Genomic DNA, 22,604 nt, shown 5'->3' with positions numbered 1-22,604 from the left:
CTCTGAATAATGGCCGCTTCTATTCTTTACAAGCATTTTTGCAAGCGATTTAGCATCAAATCCTCTGCAAGTGAAAGATAAGGAACAAGGGACCCAATTCTAATAGAAACAGCACAAAATTGCTAAAGAAAGTTTTGTCTCCATGGCGATACGCTCAAAACTGTTTTCATGTTTTAACTTCTTTTACTTTCTGAGTGTTGATAACATCAAAGTCTTAAATGCTGACGCGCTTTGTAATTCTCGTTTTGCTAAACTCCAATCAAGTAAATTTTCCCTATTGACTTAGCAACGACTTTACTTAGGAAAAGGGACCGTGGATAGAGGGGCAGAGTTCAATCAACCTACCAAAAAAATTGGTATTATGCGGTAGCATGTTGTGCTGCTTTACTTTCGGAAGAATATTAAAATCAAGAATAACCACCCGTTAAAAACTAAGGAAATGGAACAATCAATGCAAAAATATGCAAAAATAAGCGTATTAATTACTGACAATTTTAGTCATAAGATTTTTATCAGTCAGGACACTCATCATAATACAAAAATTTTCCTACAGCGAACTCCTTGATCTTCAAATCGTTCAATGTCTCTCGGCGCTCTTTCGTCCCACCTTTGATAAAGAGAAAGTCTTTATTTTTCGATGCAGCGATCAGTGCTTCTCTATCATTCGATATATTCGAAGCCTTTACATCAGAGATGGAGGTGCCTTTCAGTTTCACTGTGTCATCTTCAAGTTCGAGCAGTCTAGCAATGGTTGGCATCGCAAGGGCATGTCGAACCCCACTCTGGCGAAATATTCTTGCCAGCTTTTTATAATCATGCAAGTGACGCCTTGGTAGATATAAGGCGGACTTGTTCACCCAGTAAGATTTGTAAACGCCTTCTCCATTCCACAGCCACGCATTCAATGCATTACTAACATCCCATTCTGGCTTCCAGTCACCTTCAGTCAGTTTACTTTTTCTCAAATCGCTGTAGCTCCTTTCCACTAAATACTCGAAAGCCTTTTCAAGTGCTCGCATCCCCCACGGACTGGCCCACCACTCCCAACTATCTGGTGTACCAGAGTAAAGTGCTGGTCCATTAATTACATCAATATCTTGCCAGATTTTATTCTTATCATACAATAAAAGATTCCAGTAATTGAGCAATACTTCTTCAGCGATGAAAAGGTATCCATTATAGTCTGTGTATTTTTCAACTATACTCGATAAACAGTCATACAAAAATGCGCCGTTACGAGTGTTTACGACATGAATACTGATGTTACTGCTATTCGCTAATAACGACGGGCCGCAAAACACTCGATTTCTAAAGCCACCTTTATATAAAAGTTCAAAAAGGGGAATACTTTCATAAGCATAAGTTGTTGACAGCGCAACTACGAGCAAAATATCCTTTAAATGGTCTTTCGGACATCGTAAGCTCCTTAGATTTTCTTGATTTTTGAAAACCGTATTAAATATCCGTGGCATTGGCTGAAGCTTGTGGTGGTCTGTTTCGCTCATGTTGGCTCGTTTCGGTCGGTAATTCTCTTTTTCGTACTTCAGATACTCTGTAAAATAAATGGATAGGATATATAAATAATCAGGACATGCTTCAATTACGAAATTATAAAATTAGCTATCGTAACTTAAGTTAACCAATGAAAGGTCAAAATGATTTTTCAAAAACGTTCACAATGGCAATGGAGACGGACTTCGTTCTTTACTCGGTTTTTTTGGTTTTTGGCACTGGTCCCATTACTCCGTTTTCATATTAAAAAGGAGGTGAATGAATCTGTTTTTGATTTTGCGTTTGCAACTTTGCGTTATTAGATTCCAAACCGGAGTCAATTGAAAACGATGTTACTCGAAAAAGGATTCATTTGAAAACGAATCGTTTTATTTGGAACAGCGGAAACGAAGTCATTCGTAAACGGAGTCATTCATTTTCAATTTAAAAACGAGCCCGAACAAAGGGTAAGAAACGGACGAAAACGGAGTGACGGGATCTCTTTGTTTTAATTCTGATGAAAGAAAGTCGGCTATGGGAACTGTCCAAGAAAATAAAAAAATTGATTGATCTGAAAACGGAGAAATACGAAAGCGGAGTAATGGAAACAGGACCTTTAGTTCAAGCAGACCCACCAAAGATATGTTACAAGATACACAAGGTTTGTGGATCAAAATGCGATATACAAAAACATCATTTTACACTTTTGAAACTCATAGTGTCTCGTTCTACTACCCAGCATGGTAATACTGAACGCGGAAAAAACATCCTTTCGTTTTTACTATTTAAATACAACTGCTCTTTAGCGAAATGTGCTTTGCAAGGAAATCTTCCCAAACGAATCTTTTGCTGGATGGAGCGGCGAATTTATTATCTCTATCCAAAGTGGGTCAGTTGAAGGAAATGAGAAGAGAAAAAGACAAGTAAACTGCCAAGCTGTATAGGTAGTGTTAAGAAAACTAATGGTTTTTTTATTAGAAAATGACATTCTAACGTCAATGGATTTCTAAGCAACAAAATTCACATGTCAGTGATAAAGACTTTTTGATTCTGCAGTTTAGCAGTATGCATAAATATACATCAAAGCTTGGTAGGATGGTAAAAGGTATTAACAATACACAGGTATAATGATCCAAAGAATACTGAAAATATCTTGCTGTTATTCGGCTTTCCCCAGCACTGCTGTGTAAATGCAGCCAGTTTGCAATAAGTATTGCTTTAAGGCATCTATAATCGTGCAACTGACATAATTCTATTTATCAATCGGCAATTTAGTGCAGGTAAATTGCATTCTGCACTGCTTGCACGCAAAGGTTATACCTAAAACGGAGGACTAGCAATTAACTTGCACAGAAAACTGCATTTTGAAAATGCCTAAGGTAGCTTCAGGTGGTAAGAGTACACAAGAATGGTTGAATTATTTGCTCGCACCGCATTGCTTGAATCAACTTCACAGTTGGTCATAGCGACGGCATCAAGGGCATGTTTTGAAAAATATGATAGGTTTTTCTAAGTATTTAGAATGCTGATTCATATCACTCTGTTACTAAAAGGAAAACACAAGAGAGGCGTTTTTCTCATTTCGTTCTTGCCAGAAATCAAGTAAAGCATCTCGATTTGCCTCGATTCTCAGTTCAATCCCATTCTTAATTGTTGCTCACTCTCTATTAAACTATTGATAAGATACTTATGACGAGAATTCCAAAGAAAAAACAACTTGCTTACTTGAATCAAATAGCTTTGAATTAAGCTAACAAGAATCGAGCAATCAGGGAGGAGGCAAATCCGCGGCTTTACAAAACCCGAGCCTTTCGATCCTTAACATCGGAAATAGATCTAAGCACTTGTGTATCTAGATTTTAGCACATGCAGTTCGCTCAATCAATGATATAAACGATTCTATGTTATACGAAGGATGCAAAATTCAACAACAACATGCAATTCAATTCAATAGCATGCAATAGAAATGCAATTCAATAGCGGTGCGGTTTAGCACCAACTAGAGGACTTACGTTCATTTAAACTCTTGACGTAGAAAATGAATTGTTTTGCTTCTAATTTTCTTGTGAAAAGAATGGAAAAATTTTTCATTGACTGTTGTTGTTTTGGTACAAGATATTCAAGAGATAAATCATTATTTTGGTTTTGTCTGGTATTGCAAATACCTACAATCCCTGCCATGGTGGATTGAGACCTATAACATCTTGAGTCTTATATTTTTCGATTTCTTTTTCCGATAACTGCTGTTTTTGAATCTTCCTTCCCTGAACAATGTTGGTAGCTTAGGCAAACATCACAACAAACCAAGACTTCTTCAAAGAGGAGAGAAGAAATGGCTGAATTTGACTTTCAAAAGTGACGCAATTGTTCAGAGACTTTGGCAATGACTGGATTTTTGCCTTCACATTTTGGCAGTGTCCTAGCCTCGGATGCACGAAAATATTTATAACCTCTTCTCTGTTAATATTTTGTTTGCGCACGCAATGAAAAAAAGGGCTATAGCTATGTGAACTGTGCATTTTAAAATTAAGACGGATAGAGTACAGAATCTACTTTTTAGAAATTTCATCTTGTGTGGAATCCACCAATTTGTCTAGATACAATCTTAAAAATATTTCTGACTTCAATCTACAAGAAACGGCCCATATTCCACGTAATCTTTCTGCAATTATTAAAACAGTTCTATCCAAGGTGGGTATCACAATTATGAAAATATATTAGAGCTGTTAAAGATTTTACTTTGAATATGCACGATGGAAATTTTGACAAAAGATACTAAAATCAAGTATCAAGGCGATATTTTTTATCAGACTTCACCAAATATTATTATTGAAGAATATTGTATTGCCGAAATACGTCCTTTACTTTCTTGCACAAGAAAATCTTTCTCCTTCTAGCAGTGTCAATATCTAACGAAAATCTGATGAAGAAATCGGAACGTGTAGCAGGCCTAGAAGGGTGAATAGGAGAAGGAGATATTTCTGAGTTCAACAGCCTATAAAGACTCTGAAAAGGTAGATAAGATGCAAGGCAAGGAGGTTGGACTCAGAAAATCTAAGTTCGCCTAAAACTGAATTGTACGTGTTCAACAAACCTTTAAAAAGCATTGCCAGAGTTACGACAAAGGACACGCTGGTGATAATGTAAAAGAGGATTATGCCTCCACGCAAGTTAAAGTAACCGATTCGCATCGCATTTTACTATGACATCCGACAGCCTGGCAATTGTATTAAACAATCGATTTCTGTGACAATTCATTTCTCCATAATTTACAGCGATTCTTTCATTGGCATCAATTTATCCTCATGTTTCGTTCGTTAAAAATCTTTATTACGGTAAACAAAAAGGCAGCACCTTACAGAGATCAAAGGTATGTCTCAACAAACCGGTGACTCACCTGTAGTTCTTGATTGAACTGATCTGATCGTACAGGTACGGGTTCTCCGCGTAAAAACTTAGGCCAATCGAACTGATGGTTTGAATACAGTCTCCGACACCGTTTTTCACGTCTTTTAGACTGTAATCATGCACTGTTCGTGATGATTTTTGCTTCAAAGTGGGGATATTATTAGTAATTTTAGGTTTTGGTAACTGATGATGGTCATTGAGTTATCGAAACGTGTTTGTGGTTTATTAACGTATTTTTAACTAAAAGATAACATTTCGTTGGTTTTTTAATGTTTAAGCTGAAAGCTGATTTTTTACTTCCAAACACTAACTATGTAGAAGTAAAAAGTACTGACGATACAGGTTTTTAACAAGGGAAATAATATGGATTAACACCTTTATGCTCTAGCATAACAGTGTTTCGACTTGGTTAGAATTCCACATAAAGAAATGCAGCAGAAAAGCGCTGCTAAAGGGATTTTAAAATTTCTGATCTGGGGTAAAAAATTGAATTCGTGAAAGAATTGAAAAGAAATGACACTTCTTGTATTTTCGGTATTAATTTGAATAGACTCTCTAGAAAAACCCGAGGCAAAAGTTTGAAAATTTCCGAAGCTACGACAGTGAAGCATGTGTTTACCAAATGAAAATGAGGATTTTCCGTCGTATGCTTGAATGTTACAGCAAATTGCATAGGCGTCTGACCATCTTTTATAATAAAGTAGAAGCACCGACTATAAGTGGTGAAATGAAAAAGCTATTCCCCCAGCCCCAGTACAAGCAATACCGTATCCATTATGTACCAGATTCTCTGATCTAATTAGTTACCAACAAATGTTTACTTCACACAATATTGGATTAGTTCATAAACCTCTTTATAGTTTTCTCAGTTATACGCTTCGCACTGCGTAGCATGAAATACTGTTCACACAGCCACTGCGCGAAATCTGATATTCAAGACGAGGTTCTGGAGTGACAGTATATCGAGCGTGCTGCTGGTTTTTTACACGAAACTGCAATATTAATTAGAGACCAGGGTGAAAGCACTTCACAAATGCGATACGCGAGGCATCAGATCGCTCTGCTATCTGAGGATGACGCTAACACTAACTGGCACTTACTGGAAATTTTTTGCAAGCATTTTCTCCAATGCCAAGCTGTCCAAACGGAAAAAACTGCTCAACAGGAAACAATTGAAGTTATACGAACCTAGGCGCTTGGCAAGTCCTTGGCTGGTTTGAGATATTGCTTGAAATTGATAGAGAATCTGTTTTAGTTTCTTTGCTAAAAATAACGCAAATTGCCAACTGGCTACCTTTCAGTCCATTTTAGAAAGAACTACCCCGGAATCATGATGTCATAGGAAAAAGCCTTTGAAAACAAGCAGCAACTACGGGCCGAGTACAGCATGATGGTGTTTTTTAGCCGGGTTCTAAAACTGTAGCTTAAACTTTAAAAGAGGTTTACAGTATAAATGCAACAGATAAATCTTATAGATCATGAATTGCTTGGTTTTGTTACCTATCCATAGCGACAATGCTTTGCCAAAATTTCCCAAGAAGATTTTCAGTTTAAGGATTGGTAAAGTAAAAGTAAACGACCTCAGTAGGAAAATGAAACAACGAGAAAGGGTAGCTTTAGGAAAATATAACAATGCGACCGGGTACCTAGTTCCTTTCATTGCTACCTTTAGGCTTCCTAAAGTTCTTCTGGGGCTCCAAGCCCTTCTCACATCACAGAATCATGTTCAAATCATTTTTCTTCAGTTCAAGAGATAATCATCACAAAAGCTGAAGATGGATAAATATCCTCTTGGTGTGATCTAGTAGCGGATTTGGGCATTCTGACCAAATCCTACCCATACTTTGGACGTTTCAAGTAGTATAGTATAAAATCGACCGCAGAGTTTGAAAGTCAAAATAACTGGTTGCTGGTGAGATTTGCTAAAACATGTCACGCTTCAATTGGTCAGGTAATGGCGCATCAAAACCATTGACCTGCTATGGCTAGTTTGAGCCACGAACGGCATTATTTCAGAGCAAACTGCAACAGTTCAACTTTCAACTGAAAACAAACGTCGTAAAACTGGCCTAAAAATTTGATACAAGCAGGAAAAGTAGCACCTGCTTTTACACAAGCATGTGATATGGACGAGCAACAGCAAGCAAGAACAGCAAGGATACATATCGCTCTACTGTAGTCGATCAGTGATATCAAAAGCTAATGATTTTAAACAGAGTAAGTTTACACAAGGCAACCTACCAGCTTGTAGTTTATCGAAAAGGCTGTAGGCCGATACCTTAAAATTACAGACAGCTTTTATCTTACCCTATTGGCGATCTCTCGCTACAAAAAGGTCACAAATTCATAAGGCTCTGAAGGGTATGGTTTTGGAATGTACAGCGAAATCCTACCAAGACAAACAAATTTTCCCAACGAAAATATGGATACGGTAGACTTGTGCACTTTTCCAAAGGTGTGGAGGCGATGAGTCAAACTATCATGATAAAGGTGTAAGAAGGAAACAAGAAGCTACACTAGTATTGGATGGGTTTTATGCTTAATCTTGGATGGATACCAATCATATTTGTATTGGCAACAGTTCTTGCGTATTTTGTCCCATACTTCGTGGCCATTTATACCGGTCATGTTTATCCGATCTTTCCAGCTATAAGCGACTCGGGAATATTGGAACCGGAGAGTCTTGTTTTTCGAGAGATGATGAACATTTCTGGATTTCTCGCTATTGCAACGACGTTTGTGCGATTTTTACAGCTCCAGTTAGTGATTTCCTCGATTCATTCAAGGATCCCAAAGCAGACAGAAAAACTGAACCTATTTTCAATGATAACTGGGATAGTTGGCGGGTTTGCCGTAACCTTCGTAGGCAATTTTTCGGCGAAAAAGGTTTGTTCTTTTCCCTTTTTCTGGTTAAAAAATGAAACGGTAATCTTTGACAAAAAAGAAAAATTTTTAAGCCACTATATCAGGGCCTAGCATGTCTTTCTACGTTCACTATTACATTTGACCCTTCAAAAGTGAATATAGTGGTTGCCAGTATTCCATAAAATGTTTTGATACTATGTCTGGCTCAAAAGGTTAATTACAAAAAAGCTTCTAGCCTTAATAATTACTGATTATGACATCAGACGAGCAAGGAAATTTACTGCAAAGAAATGAGAAACACATTTGAGTTGATGAAGCGAAAATAATCCATCAAGTTCAACGATGGTTAATATTCTTGCAGCAACTTCGGGAGTGTTGCTGCACTCCTTTCTTTTAATTTTCTTCATTAACATTTCTTTCACAGCAGTTTTTATTTCGTCATTGATTAATAAATATACATTGATATAAGTAATAAAGATGGATAGAATTTTCAATCATTGATTTCCAGGAACACGCTTTTGCGCCTGTATCTGAATATTCCATTCACAACGTGGCTGCCGTGATTGTGTTTAGCAGCGGTCTATTGTATTGTGCAACACAATCAGCGATATCCTTCAAGATGAGGAGATGGAGAGTCAACTCTATTCAAATGTGTCTGCTCAGAACAGCAATTACTTTCTCAGTTATGATAAACTTTACTTTGTTTGTCATATTTAGTAGATGGGCCAACTATAAATACGATGTACTACATACAGGACATAGTCACGTTAGGAAACTGGGATGGAGGCCAGGACAAAATGGCTACACTCAGCATCTAGTAAGCAGTATCACAGAGTGGTTGATGTGCCTCAGCCTGGTATTTTATAGCTTGACGTTCGTCAAAGAATTGAATTTCGTCAGAATAACGACAGACTTCTCAGAGGAATATACTATCGAAGATATGATCGACAGCGAAAATCACATACCTGGTGATTAGGGAGAACTTTAGTGGAACCATTTCTCTTTTAACTTAGACGCCATAGGCATAATATCGGTACGATACCGGCATGATACTTAACTATAAGATCAACCTGACGTGATACTTACAGTAAGTTTTGACAATGTCCAGCCACAATACCTTTAAAATCTTATTACAAATTCAAAGAAAATGTTAAATTAAAAAGCAAACGACATTGTCAAAAAAGGAAAAGGAGCGCGAGGGAATATTTATCTAATACTGCTGATGTGACATAACTGCATATACACGTTGGAAGATTTTACATTGGAATATCCTTTTAAGCACATCTTTCAATAAGTCTCCAGACAGCAAACAAACGACCGATTTCAAATCTGGCTTTCTGTGTTCAACGTTAATACAACGAAAACTTCCCTGCAAAGGACAACGATTCTTGTCCCGTTTGTGTCCGACTTATGGAGATTTCCTTGCTACAAAACACCCTAGGGTAAGGAAGCTTTAGCCACCTTAGGATAAAGGATAAATCAACAACTATTCAGAAAAATAAAAAACATTAAACCTTTTTAATTTGTTCCTTTTTTACTATGTTTGCAACCTTTTTTCAGCCTAAAGTTTTTGTTGTCTTGACCTGAATGATTGAAGCTTGCAATATTTTTAGGAAAATTGAAATATCAGCTGGTCAATGGCGCCCAACACATTTTCATTCCGATACAATCTCTTAACGCAAAGATCCTTTCGATGTCATGTTGTCGTGCCTATCAAAATTGTGAATTGGAGGTCATGTGATATAATGATTCAATGATCTTGGTGGGGGTTCCTTGAACATCCAATGAAAGAGGCCAGTACCGTCGGTACCAGAGCATCCTCCTACGTGCATTCTGGCCCAATCAGAGAAGCTTTAGTAGAATGTTCTACATATCAGGAGTAAAGACGAACGCGAAAACAAGAGAGATTACGGTCTTCCAAAAACACCAGAATATATCTATCTTGACATATGCTTTTGCATATGCTTAATATATAGTACACTTATGCCATTGACACTCCTAAGTTCGAATTACAAAGTTTTGAATGTACTGTCAAAAAGCGGAAAGCTTGTGTCATCAATTTTTACAGATAAAGATCAAAATGATCTCGGCATTAGATTTTGATCCGATTCCACTCAAACAATTTTTACCTCCGTTATTCCCATTCTCTCAAAGCTTTAAAGAAACCAATTAAACTTCGAATGAAATCTTACTTGGGCTTTTATAGGAACTTGCTGTCGAATCTAGAATTTTCGAATTTCGAATTGAGATTCTTTGAGCTCTTGATGAAGGAACTAGTAGCCTTCTTATCGACTCTTTTGAGGTCCAAATCTTGATTCCTGTCAAATGCTCTTCTTTCTGAAGGACCGTCGCCCTAAAAAAATGCAAAAAAGACAATACCGAGCTTAAAATTATATGAATAGAGTCTTGATATGGCATTACGTTTTGATCGAAATTCAGTCTCGAGTCTTATCTTTTTGTTTGTTCTCAACCCAAGAGACCAATCGATTTGGTCATAAATAAAGCAACAATCAAACATTCAATTTTCTCTCCCACGCTACTTCTGATCCCATTTTGAATATAAATTGTCAGCAAAAAATACCAAAGTAAGCTATGTTTCCGCTTTCCTTGCTATCATCACTCTATTTTTATTTGTAACCGTGTTCACTGGCAAAAGCAAAATAAAGGCATTTTAAACATATTTTTACCTTTTTCTTTTTCCTCTCTTCATGATGCAGCTCCATCAATGAAGCTGATCGATGCTGCTTCTAAAGAGAAATTTAATAAATTGTATAAATTAGAATTGATGCCAAAATTAGAATTGAAAGGGGAAATTCCAGAATTATTAATTTGGAATTGAAAAGAAGAAAAATCTCAGAATCAATCAAGTTTTTTCCAGAACATGACCTTAAACTTTATTTCTTTTTCTGCATTTCCTGAAATCCTTGTTCGAAGTAAAGTGAAATACTCTACATTTGCATGGAAACTGATATATTTTGATATGATGATAGTTTGATATCAAAATGCTAGGTAACTAACCAACTCTGATTTTGTCATAGCATACTATAGATCCCACAAATGAATGATTCCTGTCCCCAAAAAGCATTGAACAGAGACTGCTTTATATTGCTATAATACATACATTGTGTTCCTGGATTCTCGCAATTGTCTCCAAATCCTTTTTTATAGGAGCAGGTGCCTCTTCTTTTGTTACTTTTTCTTTTTTATCCAGCTTTTCCTAGTAGATAAATAAAATGTATATCTCTCACAAAAAAGAGACTAGAAATAAAAATGCAAAAACCATGTGATACACAATGGATAGTTTTGAAAAATACCATATAAAACTAAGCACAAACACAAGTTGTAAACATTTTTAATAATTTTTAAAAAGGGTAATATAGAATACAAACTTTATAGGGACAATGAATTTGAAGGGTTTAGTGACAGCCAAGTAACACAGCTGCCGTATGGTCAAAATCAAGAAAGGCTATTAAAGTCATAAGAAATTAAGTGTCATGCTTTAGCCCACCTGTTTATTGGGAGGAAGCATTAAAACCTCCAGAGTATTCTCAAGTTTATGAGTGCTTTCTGAAATTTTGAGAGTGATCAATAGAATAGAAAGGAGTGCTACGAAAAGAAAAATAGTGCAATTCATTTAAATGAGAATACTCACAGAACAGGAAAGTGGAAAGGACCAGGAAAGTTATTGTGGTGTCTTTATGTCATCAAAAAACTTAGCTGTATTTGAGAGTTTTGGTTCTATATTTTGAAAGACACAAGCTATTTTATAATAAGCCTTACTGCCATAGTTTTTATCATTTTATTAGAAATTAACAAACCCTGGTATGTCTAAAAATGCCAACCAAAGTGAACTACCTTCAATTTTCTTTGTCTGTCAGCAGGAGTGTCTGTCCACACTGAGCGATCACCTTCTGTCGAATTTAATGTCTTTTTCTTGAAAGTCCGTGCAACAATACCTAGCAAATGTTTACATCTTCTTAAGGCAAAAACAATTAAAATTAATTGTGTAAAAAGGTAATACAAGTCTGTTTTATCCAGAGCAAAATTCTTGCATTAACGATTCTTGCATTGAGTATTTATTGTAAATGATATATGAATCCAAAAGGTTTGACACAGCACAAGATTTATTGCAATCTTTTGCAAAAGGATTGCTGGTTCAAAGGAATCATTGGCTTTAATAGTACCAATATTTGCTCCAAGCTCAGGTGGAAGCTCTGTCATCCATTGCTCTCGTTTTAGTGCAGCTTCTTTTCCCTAAAAATTGTGAACATAGGATATTCTTTATCTGATATTTCTTAGGTATAAAACTATTTTTCAAATAAAATGAATTGAGGCATAGAAATATAAACAAATGATTTGAATCAAATCAAATTATGATGTCTCATTCTTACCTTGCCGCTCAACTTATCTTTCATAGCTGTGGCTCTTGCTTCAATTTCATGTCTTTTCAGAGCACTTTCATCCTAAGGAGAATAAATTGAAATAATAAAGAAAACAAACTTCTAAAGATAATCTCTGGGCAAAACTAGAAAAATAATATCATCATTTTCTGTAACTGGGATGGAAAGTGGCTAATTTTGTGGTGATCTGTATCTTACAAGTAGCAGGGTACAATGGGAAAATATATTATACAAATTCATTATCCAAAGAGTAGTGGGTACCATTCAAACCATTTCAAATGAGGACAGAGCAAGGAGACTTTGGAGAAGTCATCAGAATTAAAGGTACCTATATTAACTTACATAGGCATCATCTTCACCAGGGACTGGTCCAATAAAATCATCATCTTCTTCTACAAAAAGAACAAAAAGTAAGTTAATACTTTATTAGAAATAAGATACTCATATGGAGGGGTATGAATATGCAAAAGTGTGCACATGTTAGCAGAATACCATACAAAATATTAGTAGCATATACTCCAAGGAAAATGCTTAATCTGAATTAAAACCTCCAGGGAGATACTAAAAGTTGTCAATATGATGTTTCCTTTGTAAACACAAATGGTAATACATTTTCTTACTATAGAGCTTGGTCTGCCTCACAGTTTGTATTGCTTTTGAACTTTAAGTTTTCGAGGAAATGAAAAGTTTTGCTCTACTGCAGCTGTACTCCTCCCCTTGTTAAAAAAGTAGTGTCAGAAAAAATAGCATCCAGCCATTTATGTGTATGAATCGCCCTAGATATATGAATACACTTTCTCTGGAAAATGCATGCTTGTTCCAGTAGTCATAAACTGCTTTTTATTTGTCCCAGGGCATAGGAGCAAAACCTGAAGTTTAGGTCTTGCAAAGCTAGGCAAGACAAAAATAGGGAGGGAAACTGGTTCCTTGAAGAAAAGGTACTCCACAAGTTCTAAAATGGACACCACTAAAACAATGTTCACTTTGCCAAAAAGGACATGCTTTCTTGATTACAGCATCCCTTAGCATTACTGTTAATGTGCAGGAAGCTGGTTATTTTTCAGTTTGTTTTATTGAGATCTCTTTTTTCTTGAGCTATTAGCTGGGTTCCAGATACCTGATCAAAAGTATATGAAGTAAGCAAGGCTCTGGCTATAATTAGATACCTTGGATGTGAAATTCATTTGCAGGGTCTTTGCATTCGGAGTCAAAATTTTCCTGGATGTATTTAGGATGTTCCTTGGAAATTCAGTAAAATGAATGGGTGCAAAGGTAATTTTATAACAAGGTAGAGGCAGAGGGTCTACATATTTCAAGAAAAACAATGTTACAATTGACAATAGCAAAACAGAACAATTTAAATGTTTATCAACAAAACTTTTTTACTATATTAACTTGCTTGCGTGGATTGTTGTTTGTTCTCGTTTATTAAATTTCTGTTGCCAGCAGTCCATTGGAGTCTGTCAAGCAGCCTTTTACCATGGTCTTTCCAATATTTATTTACAAACTCTTTTTGCATGATGACACAAAGGATTTATTTTTTTTGCTAAAAACCATACAAATTTCACTCCTGGCACTGAGAAATTTGCTTTAAGGATTGCTGGCTTGCTGATAATGTTAAGTTAACACTATTTCGTGGCTGCAAGCAGTAGAAAATGGCCCCTAAGGAAAAGGAGCATACCTTGCATAGCCTATAAGTTACAGAAGAAGCATCTCTAAATATATGGATGCAATAAATTGTTGGATATTTGTGTTCCCTTAACTTACATAAAAAGTATTTCTTAAAGCCAGTGTACTTGTAATATGGAAACTCTAAACATAGTTGATCAACTTTGAAAACATTAAACATAACTGGATTAGTAACAAGTTTTGTGGTTTATCAAGTAACAGATCAAGTATGGACAATCCATAAAAGTACTTTTTCTGCACAGAGAATGCCAGAGAATAAAGTTCAAATTTGCCAATTATGCATGCTTCTTGAGAAATTGTGGGCTGATTTTGCAGCAAAGGCTTTTGAAGGGTTCTTGTATAACTTGCTTTCTCTAATAATCAGAAATCTGAAGATTAGATGGTGGAATATTCTGAGGGTACTTAAGCTCAACAATAGATTCAATGCATGCGAGGAACGTATGATGAAAATTATTGTATTAGAAACAGACCTAACTTTACAGTCTGGTGAACATCTGTAAGCGCAGAACTTCGTCTGTAAGCGCATAAATCAAAGCAGTCGAGCCACAGTATTCAGCACAATCACAAACCCTTTTTTGACTGCAGAGAGGAGAAATTGATGAAATCATTCCAGCTAAGGCTAGGCGGCTACTTTTCCTGGACACTTAAGAGAGTTGAAACATGATGCAAGCTGCCAAAAGACCACAAAAGAAGCTGTAGATAAAGGGACTTTGCGAGACTGGCTATATTTAAGAAAAAATTAACTTGCATTCTGCGAAATTATAAAATTTCTGAAACACATAACAGAATGTTCCGCTTCGTTATTTAAAACGCTTAAAAACACGCCATATGGCAGTGTAATAAACGTATACAATTATACTTATACTTACCATCGTCGTCACTTTTTTCTGCTGTTCGGTTCCAACCCGGTGGTAGAGCTGGGCCAACGGACAATTTGTCCTTGATATTATCCACATCGCTATCGCTTTCCTTTTTTCCTGACAGCATATGTGGTGGAAGAGCAGGTCCAAATAGCTGTTCTTCTTTACCCTCATCTGATTCAGAATTTAATGTTGATGAGTTTTTGTCTCTTTCTGAATTTTGAGATTGGCTTTTAACATTTAATAGATGAGGGGGTAACTTAGGCCCGATATCGTCTGCCATCTTGCATACTCACAAATGAAAACAACAATCTCATTCCCGCCCAGCACTTAAAAGAGGTTAGTTCAAGATGACCCTACCTAAATCTTCAAACTCTCGAAAGCTACCAGTGATAGTGGTCACTGATCAGTGTAGTGATCAGAGAATTCATTTCCATACAGATGTCATCCTCGGTCTTAGAAAGACTACGGCAGTTAGAAGATTCAGAACAGGTAGCTATTATACGTTTTGTAATGATGCTAACTGTCCATCTTATTGAAACATATAAATGCATTGCAAGCAAACACAATCTCCTGCCAAGAATGTCAGGCATACCAAGGGGACACAGTGTTATCAAACAGAGATTTAATCTGGATGCTAGGAAACTTTTTTTTGGGAACGATTTGTCTGGGAAGATTGTAAATACTCTTACTCCAGAGTGCAAAGTATTTTTTTTGCACAGCTAATAATTTTGTGCTGCTTAGGTTTACGGCAAAACAAATTATGTTGTAAAATAGCAGCTTAAAAGCTAAAAGGGATTTTATTTTTAAATGGTATTTGTAAGCTTTATGGCGAGGCTATGTAGGGGATTGGCACAAAATTCTGTGCTGCAACTTTGCAGATTAATCTAAATTTGCAAAAATGCATAGACAGGATTTGAGGAAAAAATCATTGCAGTCTTCCTCCATAACCTTGCAGTCTGGCTCCTTGTATAGACAGCTCCAAGAATAGGTTAGACAAGCACTATAAAGACAGTATTCTACACAGACCTCAGCATGTATATATAAACTGTCATTTATAAAACAGATCATAGACAGTTAACTGTGTGTTTGTGTAAATTGACTGGCTAATGACAACTTTTTTTTCTCATTAACCATTGACAACAGGCCCATTGACCTACAGCCTTTCTTTTTATCTGTGCAGTCTCTGAAGGATTTTTCCATAGGCTTGTTTGCAGTAATCTAGTCATGTTAATGACTTTGTATTCAGGTTGTAGCTGATGGTGAGCTGTTGGTGGCCAAAATCTTACAAATATGTTTTCCAACCTGGGTTGTTGTGGTTTCTCCAATCTTGACTTTCTCCAATTCGACTTTACAGGATATAGTTAAGGTCATACAATGTGCTTCAACAGCAATCAATGAATTGTCAAAGGACTCACCATCAGAGGATGTCATCAACAGCCAAACGACGCAGTTTCTTAAGTTGTTAGATGAGACTGAAGGAAAACTAATGGAACAAATAAATTACCTAAGTCAAGTCACCACAAGTCAGCAACATGAAAGCTCCATTTACTCCGCAGAAAAAAGTTTTGATCTTGCAGTTTGGAAAACACAGTTGGTTAAAGCAAAGCTGGCTGAAATAAACAAGCTTTCCCAGAGAAATGATATGGTACACAACTCTACAATCTAACCTTAAGTCAAAACTCTGCAAATAATGATACTTTGGATAGTATTTGCAAACCAATCAGACAATCAAAGGTTATTTAGGATATTGAAGGCATTTTTTCTGTCATGCAAAATTTTGAGGGACAGTCACAAATTTAGTCCAGGTTTCATCTTAAAAGATTTTCTCATGGCAATTGCAGCCTTTGACTAACTTGTGTACAAACTTGGCTTAAATATTGGCCCTTGTGAGTTATTAATTTTCACGAAAACCAAAGTTGATCCTGATATCTATTATTTTCTACCCACTTTTAGTATTGAACTATATGTATCTTAATATATGTGCCTTCATGATTCAATGAATTAGGTCTAAATTAAGGATAATACTTTATTTGTCTTAATTTCAAATATAGCTTCTATAAGCATTAAGAAATAAATAGGAAACATTTATCATATAAATTTTGTGTTTCACAAATGTTGCATAAAATGTGTTCTAGTTTGGTCCCATGCCAAACAGCAAGATCAATAGAGAATTGGTCATGCAGATTTTTGAGGATCATCAAACAATTTTTGCAACATTACCACACATGTGAAATTGTTCACTGGTTTGGCATAGTTTGGCACTGTTCCATAAATAACATAAAATTTTCAGACAGACAGACATTTTCAGACAAATTTTGCCATGTCAGTTTTATCTGGTAAACTAATGAAATATTTAATAGTTTTGTTATACTCTTACTCACAAATGTTCAGAATTAGTATTCAATTTGAACTAGACTTATCAGCCATAAAGTATCAAGTTTTTGCAGGTCTTGGTCTTCCAGCCTCTTGAGTAATATTTTGTTATCAGCAAATTATTGTTACTATTTTTTTTAAATTCCTCAGATGTAATACTATTAATGCATGTTGGAAGATAATATGTATTTTGCTATTGAAAAAATATATAACTCTGGAAGTAGCAGCAGAGTGTATTACAAAAGTATTACATGTATTACAAAAGAAGTAGCAGCAGAGTGTGCAAAAATTCTTGTTGCTTTTCTGAAGCGTTGGACAAAGAAGTTAGTTGCTCTGGGGAATACTTTGACCTGCCTTTAAGATACTTGTAGTTTATCTCTGGGTGAACTCCTGATAGCAATACTTTCCCCTTATCAAACTTACAAAGAACCACAGCAATTTTTTCTGGGAAATCCAAATAACGTCCAACAGTTTCAATGTTAGTTTTAGCACTGTCCTCATCCATTATGAATTCACAACCTCCATTGTGATAAGCTGTGAGTATACTATCAATCCCTGGTCGATGGAATGGCTCTTCTAACTGAACTTGCACTATTCTTGCTGCAACTTCAGAATCATAGTGGAAGTCAGGATAAACTGAGCCTTTTGCCACTCCAGGATAAAATTTCAGATCACGCTCACCACAAACCTCAATATCTGTACCTTTCTCAAATTCACAAAAAGTTGAAGCAAAATAGGCACCAGCGCAAACCCCAAAATAGTTTCCCCCTTCCGATACAAAAGCCTTTAGATTCGCTATACCCTGTCCTTTCAATTTTCGAAGGTAAGGGATGTCTCTCCCACCTGGCATGATAAAAACTTTTGCATCTCTGAAACATATTCCTTCAACGACATCTTTTCCAGAAACTCTTTTGATTCGATAATTGTGAATTATCCGAGAAGCTCTAAATTCACTGAATGAAAATTCAAGAGCACTGACAAAAGTATCGACGTGGGACGTCCCATCGTCGTCGTAGATCAAAATCTTCATTAGATTGTTTTCTTCCATCTTTGTATCTCAGTGTCTTTGTATACATATAGCCTCTTTTACAGACTGACAATATTTGTCTCGTAATGAAGTGCAGTTTTGGCCTAAAGTGGTTACACTAAGAGCGTAGGGGAAATGCCCCCAAAAGGAAAGTCAAAAGGAGGTGGGGATTCAAAGAAAGGAGCCGCAGGAAAAGGTTTGTTTTTATACCAAAGCTGCTCGTTTACAATGAACTAATTCCCCTTATATCAACATAATTTCTTGTAAATCCTCGAATCAATCGAACGCCCATTGGGGGGACGTGGTAGAGAATGAAAAAATCATCACCAATCATACTAAAAGTTGCACTTTAAAACTTCCCAAATTTTACTTATCTAGGTAAATTTTTGGAGAAGCTTGAACGCTATTGATACTGTCTTTTTGGTAGAACTGATTATCTAGTTCCACCTTTAGATGGAAGTAAAGGCAAGGAGGACGGCAAAGGAAAATCCGGTGCAGGAACTTCTGTAAAGGTGAGGCTAGCTTTTGTACTTATTTGAGACCACCTTTATATTTCTCCTTTTCTTTTTTTCCTTTTCTTTATTCATTTCATATTTTGTACAGGTACAGCAAGTTTTGATGCGTGAAATTTTGATGCGTTGCCTTTTGGCACAGCTACTGATCATGACTGGATGAACTAAACATCACTTTTGAAAGGAAGGCTTTTGAAAGGAAGGATCAAGAGGCCTTTCATGAAAGATCTGGATTTAAAAATCAAAGTTTGAACATTGTCATCATTTGTGAGATCCGGAACCTTCTACAGGCCTAAACAGAAGCTAAGACTATATGTGACTCGGTCGGCCTGTACCTGAAATTGTTCATTATGTTCCTATCAGTCATTAACATTGGAATCATTTTCCTATTTTTGATCAAACAGAAGGCTTAACAGCAATTGAATAGCCTTCATAAATTTTCAAGCTTCAACTCTCCAAAGTATAAGACTAAATCAGGTTTTCCAAGAAATTTCGAGATTCTATTAGACCTAAAGTTATAAAGGTTTTATGTTATTTTACTTCTTGAACAAATAATGTTTACATTTTTAGACACATTTGTGAAGTAACTGATTACCCCCAATGAAGAATTAATTGAGTATTCACAATTGAAAGGTTGTGGTTGAATTTTTTGAAGAAAATAGTTACTATGGAATTTTTGATCTGTGCGTTTATCTTTCACCTTTGTTTTTCAGCCCTTAGTGCCATTTTGAAAGTGACTTATTGAAATTTTCTGTTTCTTTAATCAGCTCAGTATACTTATCAGTCCTAAGTGTGTGTTCTATAGGTAGCTGTTACAAGAGCATGGCACACAAAGAGTGTGTTAAGAGCCTTGTCAAGTTTTGTACCCATCTGAAAGATCCTTGATCTGCCACTGTGAACCCACACTGATCCTTTTTAGATGCTTTTTCCAGAAGTTGCTATATTCAAGCATTCTCTGTAAGTAGCTGGTATGTTAATAAAAGCAATGAAACATTTTTGACAGATACTAAAATGATCAAACTAATCCAAATTTTTCTTGTGTGCTGTTCTCCTGGACTTTAATTACATATTTTCTTGTAAAGAAAGATAGTGTTGTGCTGAATTGGCTTTTTATATTTGATCAATTATTTATTAACTGGCAAGCAAAGCTAATGCATAGCAAGGCAATAATTCGATCACAACACACAAAACAGACACCAAGTTTTGAACAATGAAGCTTTGGGAAATGAAACATGTCTCCATTTCACTGCTGTGTCATTAAATTGATTATCAATATAATTTTTTTGGAAAAACGCATTTAGAAAAATTCTTTAATTAAATACTTCTGCCTATTCCTTCTCTCCATGTTTGCGAACATATGTGTTTTAATGACCCTTTACCCCGGTGCGCAGTACCATAGCGGCTGCTTTGAGGCAAGGAGACCATGTCTGGTCTACTGTGGCCCTTTAGCCTAGAATCTGAATGCCCCTTGACCAGATCCCTAATATGTGGTCACCAAGCAAATAGGAACAGAAACCACTTTTGTCATACAGGTTAATCAGTACTATTCATTTATGTTTAAAGAACAATTATCATCCCAAGATATGCTTAGTTCACAAAGTTTTTAACATAACAGGAAAGTTTGGATTTGTCCGTCCAGTTTCTAAGTTGCAGTGGCCTTAACTTTCAGGTCCGTCATATTTTGTGTGAAAAGCACTCAAAAGTTATGGAAGCAATGGAGAAAATAAAAGCTGGTCAGAAGTTCAATGAAGTTGCAACACAGTACAGTGAAGACAAAGCAAGGCATGGAGTGAGTATTTTTATAGGGTATGACAATTTTCCTGAAAGTAATTGTTAAAAATTTTAATGATTCCATAAAGAATGTTCAATATAGATTACCTAACACCTCTAGCTATTTTGTCCTAACAAAGGTGAGAATTAACAAAGGATAATGAAACTACCAGCTTGCTGGTGGCTTTCCTGGAGTGATATCTTGTTTGAGTCCATTGAGATGTCACCTAAACATTTTATATCAACAGAGAAGTTTAATGCCATGGCCAAGGTAATTTAAACTTTCCTTTCATGATTCTTTTCTGAATCTATTAATTCATTGTAAAAAGTATGATACACTGTACACTGTTCAAATTTAACTTAGAATCTACAGTCTACATTACAACTGTTTGGGGCCCTCTAAGCTCATTGGCTGAGACAATTTGCCCCTTGCATCCCCTTTTATTGGCTAGTCAATTGGCAGAATTAGATCAACATGTTTAAATGCACTGAGTCATAATAAAGGGTGAGGGTATACCCAAATGCGCTGAGTCATGCTTTTTGTGCTGTGTTGCTATGGTAGCCTGAAGCTTATCACATGAGCTCACCTCATATTAATTTAGAAAACAGCTTCTATCAAGCAAGTTTTCAACAACAGAAGCCGATATCCCATGAAACTGGAGAGACCACACCTAAAGCAACTGACAGAAGGATTATAAAGAAGGCCTATTTACCATGCCTTTAATGTACTGATTGATATTGGAACAACTTTTCTATTATGTTAAGTCTATTAATGACAAGATATGAAGTCAATATTGCCTGTCTTTCAATCTTGTGTTTGTATTTAGCATGCTGTAGCATGCTGTAGCAGGTTGATCCCTAGATTTTGATTGTATCATCCAAGTTTTAGTCACCTGTGTGATTGAAAGAAGCATGTGAGAGAAATTTTAAAATTGAATTGTTAATGATTAATAATTGTGTGGGCTTCCTAATTTCAACTTGATCTGAACTTAATACATGGTGTGCCATTTCAAAAAACATTGTTTGTTTTTATTAAGGTGCTTCTGTACTAATCACTTGTCAATCTGAAGGGATTAATCAAATCTTTTTTTGTAATAAAGTTTTTCATGATACATTTTACAGGGTGACCTTGGGTGGATGACCAGAGGCTCGATGGTAATTTTTAACAATTTTCTTTTTGTATTATTTTATTTCTTTACTTTTTTCTTGATTGTATAATGCAGCCAAATGAGTATTGATGGTATGTTTCGTATTGCTCTACCTAGATTTTTAAGACCACTTTGATAACTTGTAAGCATTTTTTTGAATCATTATTTAAAATCATAACATTATGTGTCAATGTGAAGCTCTGAATAGAAAAATATCTGATTTGCTACCAGTTACCGCTACTACTGAGCTAAAAAATTTGGTTGCTCCTTTTGATCCTTCCATGGAAAGTTCTTGGTCTTTAACTATCAAATAGCAGCACTGATGTTGCAATGACTGGATGGGGTTGCAAAGGTGGAGTGCAATAATGTGACATGAACTTCTGCCTCTTCTTCATAAATATATATTCTTTTACATTTTCTACATTTTCTTATCTGTTGCTCTTTTAGAATAAATGTTTCTTCTCCTGTCTAGGTTGGCCCATTTCAAGATGCTGCTTTTGCATTGCAACCAAGTACTGTTGATAAACCAATATATACAGACCCTCCTGTTAAGACCAAGTTTGGTTATCATATAATAATGATTGAAGGCAAAAAATGAGAGTAAGTGATGTAGGAAGACATCTCCTTTGCTCTTTTTTCCGTTCCATCTTATTCGCATTCTCTAGCCTTTAAGGTAAGATGAAACCTGGCATATGTTTACTGGATTGTAAGCCAGAAAGCATTGCTTTCAAATTGACATTCTGGGAGAAAATTTGCAGTCAAAACACAGATATATAGCTCATTAAAAAATCTTTGTCTCCCTATAAAAATATTACCAATGCTTATCATATGGTTAAGAAAAAATTTGAACGGTCTTGATTTTTATTGTTTTGAAGCGTCATTTTTGAAGGTCCAATTATTACCGAAGTTGCACGTTATCTATGGTGAGAAAATTTTCTTTAAATGCAAGCTTTGAAGCCGAAATGGAAAAGAAACAGTGGCGGACACTTGGTCAAATATTGGGGGGGCAGGCCTATTGTTTTAATAAGATGACGTCATATTTCCTATTGTTTTAGAAC

The 22,604-nt window shown here is 35.9% G+C and overlaps 5 protein-coding genes across 9 annotated transcripts; 3 read left to right on the top strand and 2 right to left on the bottom strand.

The window, feature by feature from the left end:
* Positions 1-511: 511 nt before the first annotated feature.
* LOC135684178 (GPALPP motifs-containing protein 1) lies at positions 512-15,030 on the bottom strand. 5 transcript variants are annotated; one of them, XM_065199619.2, is made up of 9 exons: positions 14,723-15,030; positions 12,507-12,556; positions 12,156-12,227; positions 11,949-12,018; positions 11,620-11,720; positions 10,886-10,981; positions 10,452-10,511; positions 9,957-10,117; positions 1,411-1,552 (listed from the first exon to the last, which is right to left on the bottom strand). In XM_065199619.2, exons 1-8 carry the CDS (start codon positions 14,994-14,996, stop codon positions 9,965-9,967), a joined length of 876 nt encoding a protein of 291 aa, XP_065055691.1. In that variant the 5' UTR covers positions 14,997-15,030; the 3' UTR covers positions 1,411-1,552; positions 9,957-9,964. The 5 variants fall into 5 exon arrangements, with proteins under 5 accessions (XP_065055688.2, XP_065055690.2, XP_065055689.2 ...); XM_065199620.2 differs by lacking the exon at positions 1,411-1,552 and having other exon boundaries at positions 9,680-10,117; XM_065199616.2 differs by lacking the exons at positions 11,620-11,720; positions 11,949-12,018; positions 12,156-12,227; positions 12,507-12,556; positions 14,723-15,030 and having other exon boundaries at positions 512-1,552; positions 10,886-10,985.
* On the top strand, positions 6,872-9,536 carry LOC135684181 (DNA damage-regulated autophagy modulator protein 1-like). Its single transcript, XM_065199622.2, has 2 exons — positions 6,872-7,785; positions 8,273-9,536. The coding sequence occupies exons 1-2, from the start codon at positions 7,426-7,428 to the stop codon at positions 8,738-8,740; spliced, it is 828 nt and encodes a 275-aa protein (XP_065055694.1). The 5' UTR covers positions 6,872-7,425; the 3' UTR covers positions 8,741-9,536.
* Positions 15,031-15,047: 17 nt separating the features above from the next.
* On the top strand, positions 15,048-17,367 carry LOC148957161 (mediator of RNA polymerase II transcription subunit 11-like). The gene is made up of 2 exons (XM_089115894.1): positions 15,048-15,205; positions 16,071-17,367. Exons 1-2 carry the CDS (start codon positions 15,155-15,157, stop codon positions 16,380-16,382), a joined length of 363 nt encoding a protein of 120 aa, XP_088972020.1. The 5' UTR covers positions 15,048-15,154; the 3' UTR covers positions 16,383-17,367.
* On the bottom strand, positions 16,452-18,181 carry LOC148957160 (uncharacterized). The gene has a single exon (XM_089115889.1). It carries the CDS (start codon positions 18,135-18,137, stop codon positions 17,346-17,348), a length of 792 nt encoding a protein of 263 aa, XP_088972015.1. The 5' UTR covers positions 18,138-18,181; the 3' UTR covers positions 16,452-17,345.
* LOC148957159 (peptidyl-prolyl cis-trans isomerase NIMA-interacting 4-like) lies at positions 18,182-22,166 on the top strand. The gene is made up of 5 exons (XM_089115892.1): positions 18,182-18,312; positions 18,570-18,628; positions 20,298-20,417; positions 21,521-21,553; positions 22,019-22,166. The coding sequence occupies exons 1-5, from the start codon at positions 18,252-18,254 to the stop codon at positions 22,142-22,144; spliced, it is 399 nt and encodes a 132-aa protein (XP_088972018.1). The 5' UTR covers positions 18,182-18,251; the 3' UTR covers positions 22,145-22,166.
* The last annotated feature ends 438 nt before the right edge of the window (positions 22,167-22,604 follow it).

Source organism: Rhopilema esculentum, unplaced genomic scaffold (genome assembly GCF_057945365.1).
Source record: "Rhopilema esculentum isolate cy_ngs unplaced genomic scaffold, ASM5794536v1 HiC_scaffold_37, whole genome shotgun sequence".
Taxonomy (NCBI): domain Eukaryota; kingdom Metazoa; phylum Cnidaria; class Scyphozoa; order Rhizostomeae; family Rhizostomatidae; genus Rhopilema; species Rhopilema esculentum.
This window is presented reverse-complemented; position numbering and strand designations above follow the sequence as displayed.

Excerpts from the sequence above, each read along its gene's own strand:
- LOC135684181 (XM_065199622.2), top strand. The coding sequence starts at position 7,426 with ATGGGTTTTATGCTTAATCTTGGATGGATACCAATCATATTTGTATTG. Across the intron at positions 7,786-8,272 it reads GCAATTTTTCGGCGAAAAAG|GAACACGCTTTTGCGCCTGT; the intron begins GTTTGTTCTTTT and ends ATTGATTTCCAG.
- LOC135684178 (XM_065199616.2), bottom strand. The coding sequence starts at position 10,474 with ATGAAGAGAGGAAAAAGAAAAAG. Across the intron at positions 10,118-10,451 it reads AAGAGAGGAAAAAGAAAAAG|GGCGACGGTCCTTCAGAAAG; the intron begins GTAAAAATATGT and ends GCATTTTTTTAG. Across the intron at positions 1,553-9,956 it reads AAGTTCCTATAAAAGCCCAA|AGTATCTGAAGTACGAAAAA; the intron begins GTAAGATTTCAT and ends TTTATTTTACAG.
- LOC148957161 (XM_089115894.1), top strand. The coding sequence starts at position 15,155 with ATGTCATCCTCGGTCTTAGAAAGACTACGGCAGTTAGAAGATTCAGAA. Across the intron at positions 15,206-16,070 it reads AGTTAGAAGATTCAGAACAG|GATATAGTTAAGGTCATACA; the intron begins GTAGCTATTATA and ends TCGACTTTACAG.
- LOC148957160 (XM_089115889.1), bottom strand. The coding sequence starts at position 18,137 with ATGGAAGAAAACAATCTAATGAAGATTTTGATCTACGACGACGATGGG.
- LOC148957159 (XM_089115892.1), top strand. The coding sequence starts at position 18,252 with ATGCCCCCAAAAGGAAAGTCAAAAGGAGGTGGGGATTCAAAGAAAGGA. Across the intron at positions 20,418-21,520 it reads AAGACAAAGCAAGGCATGGA|GGTGACCTTGGGTGGATGAC; the intron begins GTGAGTATTTTT and ends TACATTTTACAG. Across the intron at positions 21,554-22,018 it reads GGATGACCAGAGGCTCGATG|GTTGGCCCATTTCAAGATGC; the intron begins GTAATTTTTAAC and ends TCTCCTGTCTAG.